Consider the following 24,622-nt stretch of genomic DNA (forward strand, 5'->3'; position numbering starts at 1 on the left):
AAGAGTCTAAAGGGGTCTTTCTAGGTAGATAAAACCACTCCATTTAACCAGTTAAAGAAACTGGGTAAAGGTGCCTGTCTCCTTGTTCATGGGGCAGATCAGCTCAAGTTCAAGCTGGATCTGTTTGGGAAAGGAGCTAAAATGAAGGCTGGAGATACTTGATACTCTCTCTGGGATGAGCAGTGCCAGAGGGGAGTGCAGCAATTCTTCAACCAGCTACAGAGCAAAAGCAGAGAGAATTTATGCTCTTTCTTGATCTTTGTATCTGTTTGTCTTCAACAGTGACGGTTGTGTTGCTTTTTATTTGGTGGGCAATTTTCCTAATTGTTTATCCACTAGTTTTATCTGTATACATGATTCTTAAAGTTGTTTTGTGGAAAATTTCCATTTCAGAGAATCATTAGGGTTGGAAGAGCCCTATAAGATCATCAAGTCCAACTATCAATCCAGCACCACCATCCAACCAAACTATATCCTGACGTGCCACATCTGCACATTTTTTTAAACCCTCCAGGGATGGTGACTCCAACACTGCCCTGGGCAGCCTGTGCCAACTTGTTAGGTCTGTTGTCGATTTCATGAGACCGTGTGTTAGAAGCATCATTGAACAACTTTGCTTATAACTGACTTCAGGCCTATTACAGAAATGAAGCTGATAGCAGAAATCAAAATAGTAATTGATGTAGCTAAAATAAATTAAAATCTATTACAAAGTAGGGGGTAGTTGAAGCTGTTTTTGAAAGGACAGTAATATGTGCCTCTGCTTTTCTGCTACAGCAAAGGACATGGGGTAGTGGATTAAAACTTGAAGAGGGGAGATAAAGATTAGAGATTAGGAGGAAATTCTGCACTGTGAGGGTGGTGAGACCCTGGCCCAGGTTGCCCAGGGAAGCTGTGGCTGCCCCATCCCTGGAAGTGGCCAGGTTGGATGAGGCTTGGAGCTTGGTGGGAGGTGTCACTGCCCAAGCAGGGGATGGGAACTAGATGGTCTTCCAGCCCAGACCGTTCCATGATTCTATGATACAGGAGTAGCTCTTACTGTAGGATCAGCAGATGTCTGGCAGAGTACCCTTCATAAAGCTAGGTAATACTTTATATATATGAAGTTGCAGCATGTGGCTCATTGTTTGTGATCTTCCTGGAGCCCTTGGTAAAATGGCACCTGTAGTATCTTGGGGTCAGACCTTACCTCTGGTGATACAGGTTGAATAGGTTTGGTTCTAATGTGTTCTAGTTTATCTCAAACCCTGCCTGCTCCTGAGAGTATCTGAGCACTTGAGTGAAACACACCTGGGGAATGACTAGGAGTGGTGGTCGAGTCTGTTAACAGTTCTTGAAATAACCAGTTGAAGTATTGCATGCCAGAACTACAGGAGTGCTGTGGTAGATGAAAAGATTTATGTCTAAGCCAACTAATTGTATAAATAACTGTGGGGTTTTTCCAAGTTGAAGTATAGTGTGAATGTGTTGAATAGTATAGGATGATAGGGCTTCAACTGTGCATCCCAGATCCAGAGTAGGAAAAAAACCACAAGGAGATTCTTTCCCTCTGTTGCACTCTGGTAAGACCCTCCTGCAGTTCTGGAGCACCCAATACAAGAAGGACATGGACCTGTTTGGAGCAAGTCCAGAGGAGGCCATGGAGATGATCCTTGGGCTGGAGCAGCTCTGCTCTGGAGCCAGGCTGAGAGAGTTGGGGTGTTCGGCCTGGAGAAGAGAAGGCTCCACAGAGACCGTAGAGCACCTTCCAGTGCCTGAAGGGGCTCCAGGAAAGCTGGGGAGGGACTTTGGACAAGGGGAAACTGTTTCAAGCTGGTCGAGGGGAGATTGAGATGAGATCTTAGGAAGAAATTCTTGGCTGTGAGGGGGGTGAGACCCTGGCCCAAGTTGCCCAGAGAAGCTGTGGCTGCCCCATCCCTGAAAGTGTTCAAGGGTAGGTTGGATGGGGCTTGGAGCAACCTGATCTGTTGGGAGGTGGCACTGGAGTGGGACTGAATGATCTTTAAGGTCCCTTCCAACCCAAACCGTTCTCTGATTCTTAAAAATGTGGATGGTTCTTAAATCATACACTTGATGTATTTTCATCTGCCTGATCTCAAACAGATTTGAGGAGCCTCTGGCCAATTTACTGAATGAACAGCACCGGGCAGTGAAGGAACAACTTGAGCAGTTGAGAATGAAAAAGTCCTCAATCAAGCCACAACAAGAGACAGAAAAATCAAAACCTCAGAATGAGAAGCCTCTCCAGACCCTTGTTCTGGACAGTGTGCAAAGAAAGAGGCTCCAGCAGCAAATGCAGCAGGTAATAAAGTGTTTTCTGGTCTGACCTAATGAATATTTCCTCTGTAGTGGTGGGCAGGGGAAGCCAATGGTACAGCAAGCAATTTGGTGTGCTTCCTTACCTTCATTGTAGAGCTACATTTGCAGCTGGAGCTTCAGTAGGTATTTACTTGCCTAATTCCACACTGCAGTACAATTTGAGCTTATTTCCTGGTGTCTGGATTGTTCCTACATGCAACAGCTGCCTTGGCCATGTTGGAGATTTGATTGTAATTTGACAAAATCCTCTGTTTTCACCAACTGCTTGATTTTTTTTGATTTTTTTTTATTTTTTCTGAGAATATTACTCAATGTAGCTTGGATTCCTTTCTCTTCCTCCTACCACAGAAAACTGTAAAAATTCAGCTTAAACATTTTTAAAGCTCTCAGCAGCACAGATGGAAAGATGGTACTTAGAGCACTTCTCCCTAAAAAGAGGTACTTTTTTCATGTCCATACAAGAGCAATTGAGGAGTTCAAGAGCACTTCTTGAAATTTCCCATCAACATGACAAAGTGCCCCAGTTTTGTGTGAACTTGATACAAGTCTGTGTAGTGATTTCTTATTCTGCATACCTCAGTGTCATGTCTTGGTCTGTGGCAGCAGGGGAGGGACACAGACCTCTCAGACACCAGCTAAAGAAATGGATCTTTCATTAGACCTGTAGAGTATATGACCTTTTAAATGTTCAGCTGCAAAGCAAGATGTATGGTGTTTGTGTGCAGATGGGGAGTTCTGGGAGCTGAAGTCATTGCTTCTAAATAAATGGAATTAGAAGATGTCGCAAGCCGATACTGAGGGGCTGCCTCCAGCCTTTGTTTTAGCTCCTTTCCCACAGAAATAAATTAGAAAAAAATATATCTTTCTGTATTGATCATTGTGTTATGAAGCTGTGGCACAAAAGCTGTGAAACTGCCCTAAGACTTAAACATGATGTGTTCAAAGTTATAGAATCATGGAATAGTTTGGGTTTGAAGTGACCTTAAAGATAATCTAGCCCCACCCCCTGCATGGGCTGGGACCCTCCCACCAGCCCAAGTTGCCCCAAGCCTCATCCAACCTGCCCTTCAACACTGCCAGGGATGGGGCAGCCACATCTGTGTAATAAATAAATCAATCTATAATAAACTTCCTGCCAGTGGATATTGAAGTTTCCTTTTAGTTTTTTTATTGCTTGACAGATTTATTGAAGTCAGAATGTGTTTTTTGGGGTCCTTAGGAGGCATTTCTTCTATCTATATACTTAGGGTTTCCAGTTTGCTGGATTTCTGATGCACTGAAAAAAACCCATTTGTATGATTTTCTTTTTCAAGCATGTTCAGCTTCTGACCCAAATCCATCTTCTTGCAAGTTCCAACCCTGCTCTAAGTTCAGAGGCCAGCACTACCAGGATGTTTTTGGTAAGAATACGCCTGAAGTCAGACCTAAAATAATGTAAATCATTGCTGTTTACTGGAGATATTTAGGGAGCTTGATTTATTTAATTGATCCCATTAAATTGAGAGAGACTACTGCTCAAGAAGGGAATGATGCTCTTCGCCTACTATGAACATGTGCAGGACTTCAAGAAGTAATTCCCATTGTGGATTGTGTTACTGACAATGACAGGGCTTTGAATGGGCATGTGGTTACATTTTTGTGTTGTTTCCTTGGAAATAATGTAACCAAAGTTCAAAAAAATACGGCTTCTGTAATTAGAGAACATTAGTGAACATGTGACCTGGAAAAATTCTGGAAAGTGGAGGAATGAAGAGGAAAAAAATATTGACCAATTCTTCTGATTGTTCCTAGGTTTGTAATGCTCAAAAATGAGACCTGCAAGGCTTGACTTTTTTATGCCTGTCACTTCACCAGCTTTTTTATCATAGAATCTTAGGGGTTGGAAGGGACCTCTGGAGATCAGAGTCCAACCCCCCTGCTGTAGCAGGAACACCCAGGGCAGATCCCACAGGAACACATCCAGATGGGTCTTGAAAGTCCCCAGAGAAGGAGACTCCACAGCCTCTCTGGGCAGCCTGTCCCAAGGCTCCCTCACCCTCATAGCAAAGAAGTTTCTCTTCATGCTGACATGGAACTTCCTGTGTTGTCAGGCACCACTGAACAGAGACTGGCCCATTCTTGACACCCCCCTGCAGATATCTGTAGACATTAATCAGGTCCCCTCTCAGTCTTCTCCAGACTGAACAGCCCCAGGTCTCTCAGCCTTTCCTTATATGACAGATGTTCCAGTCCCTTCATCATCCTTGTAGCCTCTGTTGGACTCTTTCCAGAATTTCCCTGTCCCCCTTGAGCTGGGGAGCCCAGAACTGGACACAATGCTTCAGATGTGGTCTTGCATTATGGCATTACATGTTTGTTCTCTACCTCCCGCTCGAAGGCCTGTATTCTTACCCTTTTCTGTGTCTGATTTTGCAGAGCGAGCTCGGGAACTTCGCTCACAGCTCTACGCTCCTCCGTCAGTCCTTCAACCCCAAGTTTCAAACTATGTTCCAGCCCTGTAATTTGAAGGGAGCCCTGCAACTCGTAGAGGATTTTCATGCCCAAGTCCAGGTTGACTGGAGCCCTCGCAAAGCTGCAAAGAAGAGTGGTATGTGTGTGAAGGGAGAGCACTGACACTGAGAGTTAACTCATGCTCTGCACCCTCCAGCTGAGAAATGGTTCAGGCTGCTGTCTGGAATGAAATTGTTTTTTCAAATTCTGTGAGGTATTTTTAGCTAAAATGATCCACCTTTTTGCTTCCTAACATGTTTTACTGTGTTGTAAGTTCATATGAGCTGCTGACTTCTGTTTGACATTATAATCCTTCCATTTATTGCTCTGCAGCTCATGTTTGAGCTGCTGAAGTCTGTCAAGAAACTGGAAAGAATTGTTCCAAGTGTCTTGGTTAATGTACATCCAGGAAATAACTTCCTTCATTGAGTATTTTATTAAAAAAAGCTCCAAACTTTAAGTTTCAAATATTTGGGGTTTGGATATTTTTATTCTTTTTTTTCCTCTGCTACCTAGAGAGTGAACTCACTTCCAGGTGCTTTTTCATTATAGACCAAAAGAAAAGATGGAAGGGGAAAGTAATTTTACCTTTTAAACATTGAGGGCCAAAACTAGGAAATATGAGCATTCTAAAAACCAAGGAGAAAGTCTCTCTCTTTCTGCAGTGATGTAAAGAAATAGTTTTCAAGAAGTCATTTGTGAAACCATGATTTGTGTATGTCTGTCTGTCCTTCCCTGTTCGTTCTTTTCACAGCTAATGAATTTCCATGTTTGCCAAAGCAAGTGGCATGGATTTTGGCAACAAGGAGAGTCTTTATGTATCCAGAGTTACTGCCAATATGTTCCTTGAAAGCAAACCCTCCCCGGGACAAGATTATCTTCACCAAAGCAGAGGACAAGTAGGTCCTTACAATTATTGAATAAAATGCCCACAAGTGAGACTTCTTTGTGGAGAATTTCTTGGATGGAAACTTTTGGGATACCTGCATATTGTGCAAGAGCACAACCAAAGACCAATCTGCTGTCTAAAAGCCTTTTTTATTTCCCCTCCTTTTTTTCTCCTCCTTCCTTCAGTTTATTAGCTCTAGGTTTGAAACATTTTGAAGGGACTGAGTTTCCAAAGCCTTTGATCAGCAAGTATCTCTTACCAACAAAAACTGCCCATCAGCTGACAGTGCGAATCAAGAACCTCAATATGAACAGAGCCCCTGATAACATCATCAAGGCAAGTGCTGCAGGTTGTGGTTGGGTGTTTGCCACCTTGCGCTTGGTTGGTGTTTGTTGTACAAAAAGAGATGTGCTCTTTGTTCCAAGGACCTTGTTGTGCATATGCTGACACCTTCTTAAAGAGAAAATCATCCTTTTATTAACAACGAGGATTTCTTCACACAGGCTTATCCTCTGTACTTTGCTAATACGTGTATTACTGGTTGGACTCTCCAGAGCCCAGCACTGGCAGACACTCCCTGATACAACTTCAGTCTCTTCAGTGGCTTCAGTAATCCTGCCAAATCCATACAAATCAACTTGTAATCAGTGAAGATTAAACAAAAGTTCTGTCTCCAGCCAGACTGCAGGTCCAGCTGGGCAAATATCCTGCCCACAGCCAGTGGCCTCTGCTGAAGAGAGAATCACTGAATTGTCAAGGTTGGAAAAGATCTTCAAGATCATCAAGTCCAACCATCCACCCTGCAACCCCCAACCACTAAATCATTTCATGAAACATCCTATCTGCCCTTTTTTGAACACCTCCAGGGATGGTGCCTCCACCACCTCCCTGGGCAGCCTATTCCAAGGCCTCACTGCTCTTTCTGGGAAGAGATTTTTCCTCATATCCAGCCTGAACCTCCTCTGGTGCTGCTTGACCCCATTTCTTCTTGTCCTATCACTGGTCACCAGGGAGAAGAGCCCAACACCCACCTCACCACAATCTCCTCTCAGGTAGTTGTGGAAAGCAGTGAGGTCTCCCCTCAGCCTCCTCTTCTCCAGGCTGAACAGCCCCAGCTCCCTCAGCCTCTCCTCATCAGACCTGTTCTCCAGACCCCTCATCAGCCCAGTTGTCCTCCTCTGTACCCTCTCCAGCACCTCCATGTCCTTCCATCCTGTGGTGCCCAAACGTGCACCCCCAGGTCCCTCTCTGCTGGGCAGCTCTCCAGCCACTCCTCCCCAAGCCTGGAGCACAGGCCATAGGAACAGGATATTCACAGAGCAGGAACCAGAAACACTTATAGGAAATACACCTGCACATCTGCTAGAACTTCAGCTTTCTTTGAGAGAAACCAAGGTGGCAGGGAGCTCTTGTTCAGCCTTTATTCTCTGTTAATGTTTCTATGATTAGTACCTCACTAAAGTAGCAGTGGTGAGAACTGCTTCATTTACACGAGCACCTTTACAGGGCACAATCCTTGTCCTACATCCAGCAATTACTGGACAGGTACCTGACCAGTCATTTTTTGTGGTGTTCTTTCCTGTCTCCACATAGTACTACAAAAAGACAAAGCAGCTGCCTGTTCTGTTCAAGTGCTGTGAGGAAATCCAGCCTGATGAGTGGAAACCACCTGTGGAGAGAGAAGAACATCGCCTGCCATTTTGGCTAAAGGTAGTTCTGCCATTCTTCATCCATCACAGGGATGTTTGGTGGTGCTGTTATTGCTTGGTTGATTAATTTGGGTTTTTTGCGGGTTTTTTTTTTTGTGCATGTGTTTTCTTTTTCTGTGCAGCCCAGGTCCAGAGGGATGTGTTTGGTTAGCCTACAGCTCTGAAGTCCGGAGTAGTCTGGTTATACTACATGGCAACCCATGTCATCCTGAGTCCAGCCAGTAAACATGGCAAGGACAGTGGTATTAGCAACCTGGAGTATTATACACTGCTCCTGATGCCTGTCTGCCCAGCTGCAGGACAGGACTGAAGTTACCATGGTCACATTGTTTGTTGTCACATCCTTGTCTTGCTACATGGGGGTATTTCTAATGTCTCTGGTTTGATTTCATTTGGCTTTGTTAATTTTTTTCATCAACACAGTCTGACCTATGCCTTATAGTTAGCAGTGTTGCGATCTTTCCCACAGTCTTGCAGCCAAGAGAGAGGGTGTGTTCTTGCCCCTTAAACGTTACGTTCTAAGAGAGAAGAAATCAGGGAGCTTGGGGTGGGTTTTTGTAAGGTTCTCTTCACCTGTAGTGCAGTAGCTGTTTTTGTTATACCCAAAGTCTTGAGCCTGGTAAGGATTCTTTTTCTGAGGTTCTTTGCACAAGGAAGACTAAACCAGGTCTGTGAGTCAGTCTAGGAGAACAGTGTCTGAGGAAAAAAATTAGATGCCATAAAATCCAGTTACCCTAACCACCCATTGTATTTCATTGTTACAGTGAAGTTTCCTTCCAACAAACACTTGTGTTTGCTAAAGGAACCTCTATAAAGTAATTCAGTTCTATTGTTTCTTTCAGGCTCTGAGATTCTTTTGAAGGCTTTGGAGTAAAACTCATTACTATCAATATTAAGTGATACCTAGTGGTATCAAGTAAATAAAAATCACTTCACTTTTAGAAGCAAGCTGCTGTCTGTCACCTGTGGTGCTATTTGAAGGTAGTAATAGAGGAGAGTAGCCCATGGACTTGACTAATGAACTCTTGTTGTTCCCTTTAGGCAAGTTTGCCCTCCATTCAGGAGGAGCTGAAGCAATTAGCAGAAGATGCCAGGGAGATGCCAGCTTCACCTGATGCAGAATCTGTCTTTTTGGCAACAGGAAAGGAAACTTCAGACGCAGAATATGATGAAAAATACCCTCTGCTCATGCCAAAGGGACTAGTACTGACCTTAAAGCCTCTTGCCAATCAGTACTGTAGGAGAGCGTGGAGGAGGCAGAGGTCTTCAGCTCTGAAACCTGTCCTCATTCAACTGAGTCCTTGTCTACAGCCCAGTTCCAACACTATTAACATTCAGAAAACAGTGAAGTTGGCCCAGTCAGAAGCTCCTCCCAGCAAAGTGAAGGTGCCGATTCCCAGGCTGATCCAGCCAGCTGCAGCTGTGCAGACAGTTCCAGGAGTGCAGCCTCTGAACGTTCCAGCAGTGGTAGGAAGTGGGGATGGTTTGGAATTTCCCAGTGTTCTCCCCACATCACAGTCAGACTCCAGACCAGCTTTCTCAGCTGCTGTTCCATCAGCTCTAGTGTCCTCAAATGCAGTCACTTTTCAGGCAGCTTCAGCTGGAGCAAAACCACGCAAACCTTGTGTTCGGAAGGGATCCCAGAGGAAAAAAGGGACAAAATCTGCCCCGCTGCTAAAGGCTCCACCTTTGATTCAGCCATCTCCTGTCATCCTTACTGTACCTGCCACCACAGTGAAGGTGGTTAATATAGGCAATGGTTGCAATATGATCCAGCCCATAAACACAACGGTTGGTAGAGGTGCTCAGGCTATCCCAGTTACAACCTTATTGGTAAATCCATCCACTTTCCCCTGCCCATTAAATCAACCTCTAGTAACTTCTTCAATCCCTTCGTTGATTGTTTCTCCTAACCCTGTTGGTCTTTCTGCACCATCAGTCAGTGAAAATGAAGAACAGCTGAATCTGGTTCCTTCCTGCACTGCTGGGAACAACCAGACTGCCCATCCCACGGTGGAGCCCAAGGCTGAACCCCCAGAGTTGTACATTTCATGCTCTGCTGTCTCCCCCAAGAAGGAGTGTGCTACAAATCCTGCCACTTCAAATAATGGTAGTCAGGAAAAGGTAAAGAAGAGTGACTGCTGTAGCTGGACAGTGGTAGAAAGAGACAAGAACCCTTCAGAGCCATTGGCTGTGGACCTTTTGCCTCATTTAGAAGGTCCAGACGAGATGGTGAAAACTGAGCATGAAGATTCAAATGATGCTGTCAAGGAGGTAAATCCAGTACAGAAGAGAGATCTTTTATGTGCTGAAGTGAAGGAGGAATTTGTGCTGGATCTTGGTCAGGAGCTGAACATGGAGGCTGCATGTTCATGTTCAAATGACCTGAAAGGTATTAAAAAGGAGCATACCTTGTGTGGTGAGAAGGGAGAAGAACAACAAAGGGCCTTGCAGTCATCTGCCCATGGTGAACAGCAGATGGATGCAGGTGGTGTTGGTGGACCACAAGTAAGGAATGAGTCTCCAAAGAATCTGTCTTACACAGCAGATGTTGAGGCAGAATTTAGCAGTCCACTAGGAAGACCAGAGGATTCTTCCAGTATAGATGGTCAGTCTGTTGGGACACCAGCTGGCCCTGAAGCTGGAGGAGAGAGGGAAGGACAAGAAGAGGAGGAAGAAGATGACTTTGATGATTTTACACAGGATGAAGATGAAGAAATGTCATCAGCCTCAGAAGAATCTATTCTTTCAGTGCCAGAGCTTCAGGTAAAACAAAACTCTAAAACACTTGTAAATGACAAGTACTAGTGTCCTGAACCACCTGAGTGGAGTCAGGGCAGATCACAATTTGAATCCAGCTGGAGTGTTTGCTGTGGAACAGCATGGTGGTGTGGCTGTTTGACAAAAGAAGCTGGACACCACATTTTTCTGAGAAGATTTTTAAGTCCAAGATAAAGGAATATCTTGCCAATATGCAGATTAAAATTCTACTGAGTTGTAAGGAGTTCCTGAACTGAGGCTGTTCCTTAATAATAAGTACTTGAAGTGAAAATTATTTTCCAGGTTACAATTCCAGCAAGCCTTGAAGAACTAAGTTGATCTTTCACCAGAGAGGGCAGTGACAGGACAAGGGGTGATGGTTTTAAACTGAAGGAGGGGAGATTTAGGTTGAACATCAGGAAGAAATTCTTCACCATAAGGGTAGGAAGGTGCTGGAACAGGTTGCCTAGAGAGGTTGTTGATACCCCCTCCCTGGAGGTGTTCAAGGGCAGGTTGGATGAGGTTTGTGCAGCCTGGGCTGGTGGCAGGTGTCCCTGCTTAGAACAGGAAGGTTGGAACCTGCTGATCTTTAAGGTCCCTTCCGACCTCAACCATTCTGTGATTCTGTGATTAAGGAATCCTGTCCAACTTAAGGCTTTTGTAAGTGGCAGCTTCTGAAATCTAATTTTGTGTATGATACAAAAACAGGCAGTTCAGGATTCTGTACCTTCAGTAGAATCCTCAGTTGGTCAGATGTTGAGCTGTGAAATTGGCTGTTAGAATTATAATGGGGTGAGCTAGTTGCTGAATGACATTAAAACAAACACTAAAAGAAAACTGACATTCTTTGCTCGTTGTTGCTTTCTAAGGAGACAATGGAAAAACTGACTTGGCTGGCAACAGAGAGACATTTAAGTCAAGAAGGAGATTCTGAAGAAGAGAATTCCCAGGAAGAGAACTCTGAGCCTGAGGAAGAGGAGGAGGAGGAAGGGGAAGGAATAGAGAGTTTAAAGAAAGATGATGAAATATGTGGAGATGTCTTAGAGGAACCTAAATCTGTCTTCACCTTGACAAAGACAGCCCCACAGGCAGAAGCCCACAGGACACCAGCAGGTCAGTTCTGGGTGTTTCTTCTGCCACAGAGCATGAGGAGACAGGGCTGCTCAAAGCAAAACAATGAGGAAACTATATCTGTGTTTAATTTCATTTTGTGTGTGTTCACTTAGTGATGCTTTTAATCTGGAAATTGTATTTTGCAACAGTCACCATTCTGTAAAAACAGTTCTTAGCATTGAAGCCTTCATGCATGTGAACCAAGTGTCTTTAGGCCATGGTGATGCACTTGGGCTTCAACATTTGGCAGACAGAAGATTTGCTAAGTTGAAATTTGTTCTATAAGGTCATGCTCGGGAAAAATAAATGAAACAAAATACCTGATCAGCATCTAGCAAGAGGCAGTGAGCTCTGAGGAGGTGAACCTCAGCCCATTAGACCAACAGGTGCCTAATGCAGAGACATGAACATCTCAGTGTAGCAGCTCTTTCACTCTTTAATGTGACACCAATACTTTATCTGGGATGTTCACTCTAGTCATGTAAAGAATAAGCTAAAAGAACAATTTGGAAGTGTTGCAGCCAGCTTTGATGCTCTGTTCACCTGCTACAGTTTTTTTGCCCCAGGTGTGCAGGATCAGTTGGTTCTTAGCAGGTTGATGAGTAGCAGCTCGGATGGGTTTGTTGCTGTATCCAGGGATTTTTCCTGTCAGATGCTGTAAAAATAAGCAGCCAACTTTTAAAGCATATTGAGGAGCCTGACTAATGAAGAGTCCATTGCTCCTACACTTAGAATGTAAGTAGTGAACTCACCACAAACTCTGAAACCTTGCTTGTCTGTTGCAACATTGATGCAGAAGAGTTGTTGTCTGATAGCCCAGGCTGTGTGTGAAGAGAACCTGTACAAGTGGCTGTGTGCTTCTTCACAGGAGAAAACATGAAAGCCCCTGGGAAGAGCAGGAGCTCCCACAGAACCAGAAATAAGAGGGGACGGGCTCGTGCTAGCAAAGATACATCTAAGCTGCTCCTCCTGTATGATGAAGACATCCTGGAGAGAGATCCTCTGCGGGAACAGAAGGACCTGGCGTTTGCACAAGCCTACCTGAGCAGGGTAAGCCTGGCACAAGGTGAACCAGACACAGGAATGTGGGACATGAATCCTCTAATGGGAGTTGGGGTTGTTCAGCCTGAAGAAGGGAAGACTCCAGGAGGATCTTATAGTGACCTGGATCTGGTCAGAATGGAGTTACCTTTTCTCATTACATCCCATGTGATGCTCCTGAACTTAACCTTTCCCCTGTCCAGGGATGTGGGGTGTGTGTGGAGGTGCTGGCCCCAGCTTGGGGCCACGCTGAATTTCAGCCTGTCAGGATTGGTTTCCTTCTCTTCTCTCTGGGGACCAGTTCAGATTACTCTTTGAGCAACAGACTTGGTTGGCTCAGCAAACTTGGAAGCACTGTACACATTCTAGGTAGCAAGAGATGAAAAGATTACTAAATGAACTTGTTTCCCTTCTGGATGTGATGTGGTCCTGAAAGGTCTGTTGCTCTCCCCAGGTGAGGGAAGCCCTACAGCACATTCCTGGCAAGTATGAAGACTTTCTTCGTGTTATCTATGAGTTTGAGATGAGCACGGACAAGAGAACAGCTGTGGATCTCTATTCCACTCTACAGAAACTGTTGCATGAGTGGCCACAGTTGCTCACAGATTTTGCTGCCTTTCTTTTACCAGAACAAGCTTTGGAGTGTGGACTGGTAGGTAGAATCAAAGGAGAAGACCAGATTTTCAGCAGATAATCTGAATGCTTGAAGGAGTGAAAGAGTAAGGAGTTCTAGGGTAGGAAAGGTAAAGAGCTACTAAATCATCTGCTTCCCTTCCTGTTTTATTAACCAGAATTGAAAAGTCTAGTATGTGTTTGAAGTCTCATCCTAAGGATGACTGGGGAGAATTGGCCTTTCCTGGCTGCAGAGACAATGTGCAGATAGAGCAGGTGGAATGGTTCCCTTGTCTCACAAACCAGCCTTCTGCTTTGTAAGCCAGAGCTTGTCACCTGTTCCATCCTTTCTGGATTTTCCTACCTTGTGTGCACATAGTTGAAGCACAGGTTTATAGTTCATGTGTTGATTCTACAGAGTCTTGTTTCTCCACCTCTTCCTGATTGTGCAGTGGTTATCAGTACAAGTGGAAAGCAAGACAGGCATTTTTAGCTTAAGCCAAGTAGAGAAGCTTGGAAATACATTCTTGAACATGAGGTGTGAATCTCTTTCTTTTGGTCAGTTTGAAGAGCAACAGGCATTTGAGAAGAGCCGGAAGTTCCTCAGGCAACTGGAGATCTGCTTCGCTGAAAACCCTGCCCACCATCAAAAGATCATCAAAGTCCTGCAGAGCTGTGCAGACTGCCTCCCCCAGGAGATTGCAGAGGTAACCAGGCATCCAGGTGTCTCTTTTCCCTCCAGCCCCCTGAGGGTGCAGTTAGCCAGCCTGCTGCTCTGTTCCCACCTGCTCTGTGAGACAAGAGTGAGACGAGTTTATCAAGCAGCACCTCCCTTGGTGGAGCATGGTAGAGAACTGAAGCTGCCTCTTCAAGAGGCTTTATGATTAACTGGCCTGTGTGTCTCCTCTCTCCTACCTCCACTTTGTTTTTATCACCTTGCAGATGAAATTTTAGTTTCATGCCTCCTACAGGGTGTGCCTAGAATTCTGGAGGGATAGTTCTGGGCTAGTTTTATAGCTGGATGTGGAATGATCTTGAAATGCTCATATATGTAGCACCAGTGCAAGCATCAGTTTCCATGTTGGAGCTCTCATGAGCCTTCATGTGCTACTTGTTTTGAGAAATCCCTCTGAGAAGAGTGTGATGACATGGAATGAAACACTTATTTTCTCTGGATTTCTCTCTTTTTCAGCTGAAGACTCAAATGTGGCAACTGTTGAAAGGGCATGACCACTTGCAGGATGAGTTTTCAGTTTTCTTTGATCACTTACGGCCCTCAGCCAGCCGGATGGGAGACTTTGAGGAGATCAACTGGACAGAAGAGAAGGAATATGAGGTGGGGCAATCATAGGGATTGGAAGGGACCTTTGGAGATCATCAGGTCCAATTCGCTTGCTGCAGCAGGAACACCTGGGGCAGGTCACACAGGAATGTGTCCAGATGGGGCTTGAAGGAGACTCCACAACCTCTCTGGGCAGCCTGTCCCAGGGCTCCCTCACCCTCACAGCAAAGAAGTTTCTCCTCATGTTGAGGTGGAACTTCCTGTGTTGTCACTTGGGGCCTTTTCTCCTCATTCTGTCACAGGCACCACTGAACAGAGACTGGTCCATTCCTGACACCCCCTTGCAGATATTTATAGACATTAATCAGATCCCCTCTCAGTCTTCTCTTCTCCAGACTAAACAGCCCCAGGTCTCTCAGCCTTTCCTCATATGACAAAGTTTCCAGTCCCTTCATCCTTGTAGCCTCTGTCGGACTCTTTCCAGTATTTCAAGTATCTTTTCGTCTTGAACTGGGGACCCTGATCTTTTCCTCAAGACCAGAAAAGACAAAAGCAGAGATACCAGACATATTTGAACTTGAGAGGGGAGATTCAGGTTGGACATTAGGAAGAAGTTCTTTCCTGTGCAGGTGATGAGACCGTGGCCCACGTTGCCCAGGGAAGCTGTCCCTAGCAGTGTTGAAGGGCAGGTTGGATGGGGCTTGGAGCAACCTGGGCTGCTGGGAGGTGTCCCTGCCCATGCAAGGGAATTGGAAATAGATGATGTTTAAGGTCCTTCCAACCTAAACCATTCCATAGATTCTATTCTATGATTGAGCACAAGTTGAGGCTCCATTTCCAGAAAGACAGAGGTGACAGGATGGGGTAACTTTTGGCAGACTTGAGCTAACCTTCTCCATTTTGTTACAGTCTTTGTCTCTTCAACCATAAGGGAACCTTCCATGCCCTGGAGCTGAGCTCAATGTTCAGACATTCATGAGGTGAATGAAGTTGGGCTGCTGAAGAGCAGTCGTGGTAGAGCAGGCTTTGTGTTACTTTTTTTGTAGTTCGATGGGTTTGAAGAGGTGTCTTTGCCAGATGTGGAAGAAGAGGATGAACCACCCAAGATGCACTCAACCTCCAAAAACAAGAAGCGGAAAGAAATGGGAGGCCAGAACAATGACAAGGTGGGCCTGGGGTGTCTCTGTCCACATCTCTGCACTCTGAGCAAATGCACGTCCATGAGGATAAATGTGTCTTATCAGAGACATGACAACAGCCTAAAAAGATTTGAAGAAAGGGTTTTGAAATGTTTCCATTGTGCTCTGCTTGCTGGCAGCAGAATCACTTTAGTTCTCTAGGGGTCTGTGCAGAATGTGCCCCCTGAGCCCTTTCTGCTTCCTCTGGGGTGACCTACCCCTGACTGTCATCTTTGTGTACCATTTGCCAGCTGGAGTATGTCTGTTTCAGGAGGTCGAGTGGGTAGATGGGCTGAAGGAATGTTCGTGCTCCTGCCATGAAGGGAGTAGCGATCTCAAGCTAAAGAAAAGCAAAAGGAGGACCTGCAGCCATTGTAGTAGTAAGGTTAGTGAACAGGCCAAGTTGGTGGAATGGTGAGTGGGAAGTAGAGTCCTGCCCAGAGCCCCTGTGGTGATGATCTGTTCAGCCTTGGGCCTCTCGTCTCCAAAATCATGTGTTGAGGAAGCATGTAAACCAGAAGATGACTAACGTTGTCTCTTCTTTGGAGCTCTGACTGCACCACAGCCTTTCCCTGTCTATCTCCAGCCCCTCCTTGCTATGCTAAATAGTGTTAATTTTATGTTCTTTTGATCTAAGAATAAGCTTTTTTTTAGTGGAGGACGCTTGTGTGGCCACTACATGAAAATAACTGTGCCTGTTCTTCATTGTAAAAAAGCTTCACCTTTCCAAATCACACAGAACCATGGAATGATTTGGGTTGAAGGGACCTTAAAGATCATCTAGATCCAACCCCCTGCATGGGCAGGGACACCTCCCAGCAGCCCAGGTTGCTCCAAGCCCCATCCAACCTGCCCTTGAACATTTCCAGGAATGGGGCAGCCACAGCTTCTCTGGACAACCTGGGCCAGGGTCTTACGACCTTTCCTGCTTGCAGAAGTGTGCTGGTCATTAATACCTGATTATGTCAATACCTCTGTATTTACTAATCAAGGTATCTCTAAACAACAGTCATTACCCACCTCAGTAATACCCAGGGTACCCCCATATGTAAAGTCAGAGACTTATTAATGTGAACATATTGTTGAACTGAGGCCTTGTTAGGGGCAAGAAATGGGAAGCAAAGCCTGAGGTGGTAGGTCTGGCTGGAGAGACCACATCTGTAATGGTAGGTGCTTGTCCATTGATTTGCAGGTGTGTGAAAATAAATTTTATAAAAATAGAGATTCTCAAGAGCTGACTGCAAGCCTTGTTCAACAAGAATCAAGTCCTCAGCCTGAAGGGAAGGATACTGGAATATCTAAGGAACCTGCAGAAGAAAGCCTGGAGAACAGAGATGAGGGAGAGGACGGCCAGAGCAAAGCAAAAGTTCTATCTAGAAAAGTGGACTCTCTGACTTCAGGTATGTGAGTCTTGAGTACAAACAGGTATGTTGTTCATCTCCTGACTGGTTCACACAAAAATAACTTTCTTGAGATAACAACTAATAATAATTCCTTTTTTTTCCTTGTTTTCTCTGGGTCCTCTAAATATGCAAATATCCATAGAATTCCCTTCAGAAAAAAGCTTTCCTGACCCAAGAAACATTCTCCCCTTTTCAGAATGATGAGGCCATTTAAGCTTCTCTTGCTAGTCTACTAATTCCATTTCCAATATTACCAGCCCATGATACTGTCTTTTTTTCCAGTTTTCATTTTAGCACCATCTCTCATGTGTCTTTAAATTATTTTCCTCACGTTACTTGTTTTTTCTTCAGTCTGGCACAGACAAGGAGAAATGTAATTATTACAGGATAAAGAGCCTGGCAGGGATCTCTTCTTTCAGTGAGCAAATCTCAGCTAATGCTGCTGTTGGGGACAGTGCACAGACTGGAGACTGGTTTAAATGGGATGCAACCTGATGTCTCAATTACAGAGATTTTGTAAAGAGGGACCCAAGAGCAGCAGTGTCTATTTTGCTTGATAACATTGTGCTGGGCAATGCACTGGAGCTTTTTCACCACTTCTTCACCCAGCAGCTTGTTGTAGTGACCCAGAGGGGTGAATTCTCTGCAGGGTGGGTTAACTGCAAAGCTGCCCCAAACTGTGTTCCCATTTACAGCTTTATTCTCTGGAATAATAGAAAAATATAAAGTAAAAAAAATAAATCTTAATAAGTAAATTACTGACTATTACAAAAGTTTTTCTTACTAACAGCCAGTCTAAAGTTGTTTGGGTTTCTTACCAGGATCTCAGCTGGAGGGAAGGATTGTCTCTGGCAGACACACAACTTCTGATGAAGCTGGGCTGCCTGATGACCAGGGTGAAGATGCAGGTGTTGGTGCTGTTGGGAGCACTGCAAAGGACAGTGACTCTGCTCCCATTGGCCCCAGATGGACACATCTACAAAAAGCTACTCTAAAACTACCTCAAGAAACCAAAGACTGCCCTTGCAGTGGGGAAAGTGAGTGTGAAGGACCAAACCAGCCCCATCAAGGAAATGCAGATGTTTCTCTTGAGCTGAGCAGAGACCTGCTGTCATCTTGTTCTGCTGCAGTAAAAGTTTCAACAGTTTCAAAAGTTTCTAGTTCCTCTTCTGGCAAGAGTTTCTGTCAGACTGAAGGGCTTCATTCTGATTCATCAGACAAGCTCACTGTCTTTGGTCATACCTCAAAATTGGGTGTGAAGGGATCTGAGGGACCACTTTTGTCTCTGGAAGGAAAACCTGAAGCCAAGCAGGGCTGGAGTACAATGAGTAGAAAAGCAACACTGGGTAAGAGCTGCAGGTCACAGTCCCCTAATAACTGTGTTTTGGAGACAGATGCTACAGGCTGCACTGGCAACTTTCCTGAGAGAATAAAGTCAAATGCAAACAACTGCTTCCAGGTGCATCAGCATTCTGAGCAGCTAGAGCACAGAGGAGTTCCTGCCTCCCTGGGGCAAAAGGAGGAGGAGCAGCAACAGCAGAGAGTTACAGAAGCAACTGTGTGTGCCAAGAACAGCAAAGTCAGCTCGACGGGCGAGAAGGTTGTCCTCTGGACCAGGTATATCTGCCTGAACTGCGTTTACATCCTTCATGCCTCCAGTATTTGGCTTCATGTTATAGAGTATCCTTTATTTTCATTTTGTATCCTCATTTTCTATCCCTTCCCTTTGGACACTCCTGCCTTGTGTCCACTAACCAGTCCAGCATAGCTGCCATCTTTCTCCTGTGAGAAACAGTCTGCTCCTGGGGCTGTATTTATTGTAGAACTTCAGGCTGGGAAAGGACTTTTTTTCTCCTACAAAAACCTTAAAAACAGGTTAAATGGAGCTCTGCTGAGACAGGTCTTACGATTTCGTGATGGTCGTAGTCGTGAAGGACCAAACCTGCTGGTCTTGCTCTGGGATTCTCACCTTCCCCTGGGAACAGGCCTCGGGTGGTTGAAGTGTGTCAATGCTTGTTCTCTTCCTCACTGTGATGCTGTTTTATAGGGAGGCTGACAGAGTCATCCTGACCACCTGTCAGGAGAAGGGAGCCCATCTGGAAACCTTCCAGGCCATCTCACAGAAACTGGGCAACAAGACTGCAAGCGAGGTGAGGGGTTGGTGTAGAAATCCTGGCTGGGACAGTCAGTGGTGGAGAGGGGGTAGGAGGGAAAGTGGAGATTTGCTGTCTGATTAGTCTCCCAAACTAAATTTGAACTTGATGATGTGTCAGAGAAAAATGATCCTAATTGCAAATAAACAGATCAAAACCAACACTGATCTGTCCTGCTGCAACCAAAACTCCTGACTGCCACCCATGGTGCTTTTTACACTGCCATTGATACTCAAGCAGAGTTGTTTGTGGCTGCTGCTTGGGTTGTCTTCAGCCTTCTACTTCAGTACAAGGAGTCTGTCTGGGCTTGGCTCTTAACCAGCCCCACATCACTGCCTTGGAGTCTTCCCAAACTGCTAGATTCTTACCTGCAAGTCAGTAGAACACAACTGTTCTTTCAAAGAAAACTCACCAACCTTGTGCTCTTCTTTCCATCTATAAATCTTGCATAAAATGTGATTTTTTTTTTTTAACCATAGAACAAATTACCCTGAACTTGGTAATATGAAATGTCCATGTCATAGCACCCTGTAGGTTTCCAGTCATCTTGCGTCTCCTCTGTTCTTCAGGTATCCCACAGGTTCAGAGAACTGATGAGGCTGTTTCATACATCCTGTGATGGGAGCTCTGAAGATGAGGAGGATGCAACTAGTACCAGTAATGCAGACCAGTTGTCAGATAAAGATCTGCTTTCTGAGGAAGAACCTGATGACTGAGGCTTAAGCTACTGACTGCAGCAGGAGAGGTGTTTGCCATTTTGCTGCTAGACAGGTGCTGTAGATAAAGGCAAAATGTTTGCACAGGTACTTAAGATAGAACCTTTTTTTTTTCTGTGTTCACTTTCCTGCTACACTTCTGACAAGCTGCACTTCTCAGTCTGTATCATATGAGAGGAATGAAGAAGAGTGTTAAGGTGACAACATTCTCCAGAACTTGCTTGAGCTTCAACAATGAAATGACCGAAGTGATGCTTGTGGACACAGACCTTGCTGGATGGGGCCACCAGCCTTTGAAACGAACATGTAAATATTGTATCATGTCTGTTTTGAGGGGGAACAAACACATGATTTTTATAAGTTTTCCCCTTGTTTTGATTGTACCTTGGAAAGTTACAACTGAATTCTGTATTTATTGTGTGGTCTTACACTAACAGGAGAGCATATTCACTTTGCAAAGTTTTAAAAAAAATCAAACCCAAACATACAAAACCAGCCCCCCAAAACAGCTTTCCTCCTTTCCAGCACAACTGCTGCAACTAGCTGGACAACTTAAGGCAGCCTTGGTAACAGGATTCTGCTGAACAGTGGCAGCTTGGCCATCTTCAAACCACCCCCTTTCTTTTGAAAGCAATCTTAGAGATCCCCTCTGTCTAATAATAAAAACGAGTTAGTCTGAGTCTCCTTCATCCTCAGATTCATCTGCTTCAAACCCTGTTTCATAGCACTGGGATAGAGTTCTTAGCTGCTCTAAGGCCTCCTGGAAGTCATCATGTTCCACTCCAGCAGAGAAGAAGCTGGCCCAGCGCTGTGTGTTCAGCTTCTGCAGGTCCTTGTATAGGCTGTAGAGGAGTGTGTGCAGGACTGGGGAAGCCTGCAGGGCTGCCAGAACAGGGATGCTTTCTACAGCTGCAGGGGAAAACACCAGTGTTTAAATATGCCCATTGAAACCTGCTCCCATACCCTATTTTACTTTACAAATAGTTGCTTTACCTGAGCTTTGTGTAACCTGAGTTGCTTAAGGAATTTTTGCCCTGCAGCCACTCAGAAAGGTCTTTTACCTCTGTTAGACCCCACATGATTTCTTTCTGATGCAAAGGAAGTGTTACCTGCTGAGGGATATCTGGGAGGTCTGTCCAGGAGAAAGCCTTCCCTGGTCAGAAGAGGAGAGAAAAACTGGGGGTAGGGAGGTTGGGTGTGACAGGGCTGCTCAAGCACAAGGGCTGTGCTGTAGGGAAGAAGAGGGGATGAAGTTACTCAACACTGTTGCCAGTTGCTGCTCCCTGTTCCAAACGCAGAGCCTGTTACCCACCTGAATGCCCCAGGAAACACAGTGTGCAGGTAATGCTGCAGGATTTGCTCTGTGCTCTCCCACATGGGGAGAAGAGACTCAGGCTGCTTTCCTGGGCAGCTGCTGCAAAGACAATCCATCATTTTCCAGGGAACTCATCTGAGTGTCAGTGACTTAGCTGCTCTCCAGCTGTTTGGCTTTCAAGTCAACAGCTCATGACTGTCTGCATCACCAGACTGTTCCCCCCCCATCCCCCCCTTCAGCTGACACTCCCCAGGGAAGGAGTGTGAATGACGTGTAAGGAACCAGTGTGCCAGTTCTAGAGGGAAAGGTTCAAACACTGATTACCTGAGGTGACTTTCTTTGCAAATTCCTCGTAGCACAACAGACTGAGCAAAACAGCAGCTGACCTTTTGCTCCCTGCATGAAGACAGAAGCTTCCAGGGCAGGTCCTGCTCGTAGGTGCACAAAGTATCAAAGAGTGAGCAGCCACGTAGGGCAGGAAAGGGAACAGAGGCCCAGGCAGCCACAACCTGTGGTCAGAGAGGGGGACACATCAGCAGAGAACACACAGCAGAGGTGGAGCTGGAAGGCTCAGAGCTGCTGCTTCTGCTTGTACCTTTCTCCCAGAGAAGTTAAGTGTCTCAGCAAGATGCATCATGGAGCCCTGGGAGGAGCTGAGCCGGTAGGGAGCGGTGAGGGTATCAAGTGCTGCTGCCAGGATTGCACTGCTGTGGTAGTTCAGTGATGCCTGGGGGAGGGAAACAAACGGAAAAGTTACAGGAAAAGTTAAATGAAGCCAGTGTTTCAGCAACATTTGTATATTTAAACTAAGCATTTTGTAAATTGCGCTTTTATCTAGGGTGTGCGTAACAGTTATTTCAGGTTTTGGACAAGCAAATCTGGTGGTTGCTACCAGATCACCCCAGGGCAGTTTTCTTGTCAGCAGCTTCTTCATGCTCAGCTGGGGCTGGAGTTTCACTCCACCCAGGGAGAACAACACAGCAAAGCAGTTTGTTTTTTTTTTCAGTGCCAAAACTGAAGGCAGTACACCAGAACAGAAAGACCTCAAAAAGGGAAATGTATTAAATCTTTTTAAGAGTATGAAAGATGAAGGGAATGGAAGGTTGGCAGTTAAGTCTCTGCTATCAGTGAAAAACCTGGAAAAAAATAATCTTTTCTGCTCAGCAGAACCCCCTTGTGAGAAAAATCTTGCTACCAATGCTTTCTGCAGCTGTGCATTTCTAAAGTGGTAAAAATTACAAAGCTGGAAGCCACCCAAGGCAGGTGTTTGTAGGTACATCACTGTCCAGTACATACATCATAGTTTATATATGGGAATGAAACAGGAGGTTGTGGCCTGATTCCCAGACTCCCACTGAGTGACAGGGGGCAAAAGAGGGAGCTGTGACTGGAGAGGTGGACAATTCCCAGGGCTGTGTTCATCAGTCTGTAAAAATTCTTCTGAGAATCCTGGGAGGAGAGAATCTAAATGTTAGAATGCAAAAAAACCCCATCTTCTCCACATGAAAGAAGCTCTTTGCTTTTGTATACTTACACCCACGTTACTTGTGACTGGAGTCAAGCCCCATGTCAAGATTCCTTTTCCAGAATACTCATCACAGAGCAGTTCTGTCACCTTGGCACCAACTCCAGAAAAACCATTGTGTAGGTCACATAGGACTTGAAATCCCTGTGTGAAATGATGGCAACATCTGAGATCCTACTTAACAAGAAAGTTTCATAGAATCACAGGGGTTGGAAGGGACCTCTGAAGACCATCAAGTCCAATCCCCCTGCTGCAGCAGGAAAACCTGGAGCAGATTACACAGGCATGTCCTGATGGGTCTTGAATATCTCCAGAAAGGGAGACTCCACAACCTCTCTGGCCAGCCTGTCCCAGGGTTCCGTCACCCTCACAGGAAAGAAGTTTCTCCTCATGTTGAGGTGGAACTTCTTTCTCGAAAGAAAACGGAGTTTGGACTAAGCTGTCAAACCTGCAGATAATCACACTCTTCAACATAGAAGTGCAACCGATCTTCCAGCTCCTCTAGGCAGCCAGGATCTTGCAGGAGACTTTCACCTTGTCCAAAGGCTTCCAGACAACCACAGTCCCTACAAAAATAAAAAAAAAAAAAAAAAAAAAAAAAAAGGTAGGGAGGGAAAAGAAGCTTATTCTCTCTCTTAAATTTTCCCTGAAGATCCCATTCTGGACAAGAGATCCTGAAGCAAACCTGTGGGACATACCCATCATGCATGTACTGAGGGATGACGTAGACACTTTTGGGATGCAAGTGCACATTGAGGTAATCAGACCAGACCTGCCTGCTGCTGCCCAAGAAAACATCCTGGGAAACAGTGAGTTGTGGAGGGGCAGGAGAAACACCTGGAATGAGACAGAGATGAATTGCAAAGGTCTTTTCAACTCCAAATATTCCCTCAAATAAAGAAAACAAAACCAGCTTTTATCTCATCCACTATTTGCTGCTCTTTGCCCAATCCTTCTGTAAGCAAAGAAACCCTGCCCTATAGTTTTCCTTCTTTCTTTGTGCTTGTTCACGCATCAGCTGTGCAGCACCAGCCTGCTGGCACAGGGCTTGTTCTTCCTCTCCAGAGCTCTCTGGTCCCAGCACGTAAGGTAAAGCTGCCAGGGTGGCACAAACTGGACAGAACACAAAAAAGTAATGCACAAAAGGAGGGAGAACTTCAACAAGGGCAAGTGTAGAGTTTTGCACCTGGGGAGGAACAGCCCCATGGATCAGCACAGGCTGGGGCTGACCTGCTGGGGAGCAGCTCTGGGGAGAAGGACCTCGGGGTCCTGGTGCATAACAGGCTGATCATGAGCAGCCATGTGCCCTGGTGGCCAAGAGGGCCAGTGCCATCCTGGGGCATAAAGAAGAGTGTGGCCAGCAGGTCATGGAGGTTCTCCTTCTGCTCTATCCTGCCCCTAGTGAGGCTACATCTGGAGAACTGTGTGTAGTTCTGGGCTCCCCAATTCATAAAGGATAAGGAACTACTGGAGAGAGTCCAGCACAAGGACACTAGGGTGATGAGGGGACTTGAGAATCTGCCATGTGAGGAAAGGGTGGACGAGCTGGGGCTGTTCAGCCTGGAGGCTAAAAGGGGAGTGATCTCATCAAGGCTGATCAGTATCTCCAGGGGGTGTCAGGAGGGTGGAACCAGGCTCTTCCCAGCAGTGCCCAGTGACAGGACCAGGGACAATGGGCACAAGCTGGAGCACGGGAAGGTCAAGTTAAACAGGAGAAGCTTCTTTCCTGTGACAGAACCCTGGGACAGGCTGCCCTGGGAGTCTGTGGAGTCTCCTTCTCTGAAGACATTCCAAAGCCATCTGGAAGTGTTCCTGTGGGATCTGCTGTAGATGATCCTGCTCTAGCAGGGAGTTTAGCTAGATGATCTCCAGAGTTCCCTTCCAACCCCGGCCACCGTCTGAATACACAAAAATCACCGAACATGCAGACGCACCTTGACCAGCAGAGCTGGGCCCTCCTGGTCGGTCTGAGGAAACACCTTCCTGGGGAAAGAGCCCCAGGGGGAGGTTACGTGACACTTCGCCTCGTCCCCCCCGCGAGTGGCGGGGCAGGGTTAGAGCAGATGAAGTGGCCGCGGGCAGTGACGGGCCCGGTGTCCCACGGGGTCGCGCCCCCC

The 24,622-nt window shown here is 45.7% G+C and overlaps 2 protein-coding genes across 2 annotated transcripts in view; one reads left to right on the forward strand and one right to left on the reverse strand.

The window, feature by feature from the left end:
- The window catches only part of GON4L (gon-4-like (C. elegans)), a 29,381-nt gene extending 9,716 nt beyond the window's left edge, over nt 1–19,665 (forward strand). The window contains exons 12-29 of the mRNA XM_009995954.1: nt 2,104–2,302; nt 3,633–3,719; nt 4,735–4,906; nt 5,564–5,708; nt 5,884–6,034; nt 7,292–7,408; nt 8,449–10,173; nt 11,037–11,280; nt 12,149–12,330; nt 12,776–12,973; nt 13,497–13,640; nt 14,126–14,269; nt 15,262–15,381; nt 15,665–15,778; nt 16,586–16,793; nt 17,618–18,413; nt 18,844–18,946; nt 19,519–19,665. Of these exons, the coding sequence (XP_009994256.1) occupies nt 2,104–2,302; nt 3,633–3,719; nt 4,735–4,906; nt 5,564–5,708; nt 5,884–6,034; nt 7,292–7,408; nt 8,449–10,173; nt 11,037–11,280; nt 12,149–12,330; nt 12,776–12,973; nt 13,497–13,640; nt 14,126–14,269; nt 15,262–15,381; nt 15,665–15,778; nt 16,586–16,793; nt 17,618–18,413; nt 18,844–18,946; nt 19,519–19,665 (4,996 nt within the window). The remainder of the gene's footprint in view (nt 1–2,103; nt 2,303–3,632; nt 3,720–4,734; nt 4,907–5,563; nt 5,709–5,883; nt 6,035–7,291; nt 7,409–8,448; nt 10,174–11,036; nt 11,281–12,148; nt 12,331–12,775; nt 12,974–13,496; nt 13,641–14,125; nt 14,270–15,261; nt 15,382–15,664; nt 15,779–16,585; nt 16,794–17,617; nt 18,414–18,843; nt 18,947–19,518) is intronic.
- Nucleotides 19,666–20,335: 670 nt separating this feature from the next.
- Nucleotides 20,336–24,622, reverse strand: part of DAP3 (death associated protein 3) — a 17,599-nt gene continuing 13,312 nt past the window's right edge. Inside the window, exons 14-23 of the mRNA XM_009996096.1 lie at nt 24,440–24,488; nt 23,204–23,394; nt 22,954–23,071; nt 22,515–22,649; nt 22,277–22,429; nt 21,576–21,707; nt 21,305–21,489; nt 20,978–21,079; nt 20,775–20,893; nt 20,336–20,574 (exon numbers count right to left, since the gene is read on the reverse strand). Coding sequence (XP_009994398.1) covers nt 20,336–20,574; nt 20,775–20,893; nt 20,978–21,079; nt 21,305–21,489; nt 21,576–21,707; nt 22,277–22,429; nt 22,515–22,649; nt 22,954–23,071; nt 23,204–23,394; nt 24,440–24,488 — 1,423 coding nt within the window. The remainder of the gene's footprint in view (nt 20,575–20,774; nt 20,894–20,977; nt 21,080–21,304; nt 21,490–21,575; nt 21,708–22,276; nt 22,430–22,514; nt 22,650–22,953; nt 23,072–23,203; nt 23,395–24,439; nt 24,489–24,622) is intronic.

Source organism: Chaetura pelagica, unplaced genomic scaffold (genome assembly GCF_000747805.2).
Source record: "Chaetura pelagica isolate M959 unplaced genomic scaffold, ChaPel_1.0 scaffold270, whole genome shotgun sequence".
Lineage (NCBI taxonomy): Eukaryota > Metazoa > Chordata > Aves > Apodiformes > Apodidae > Chaetura > Chaetura pelagica.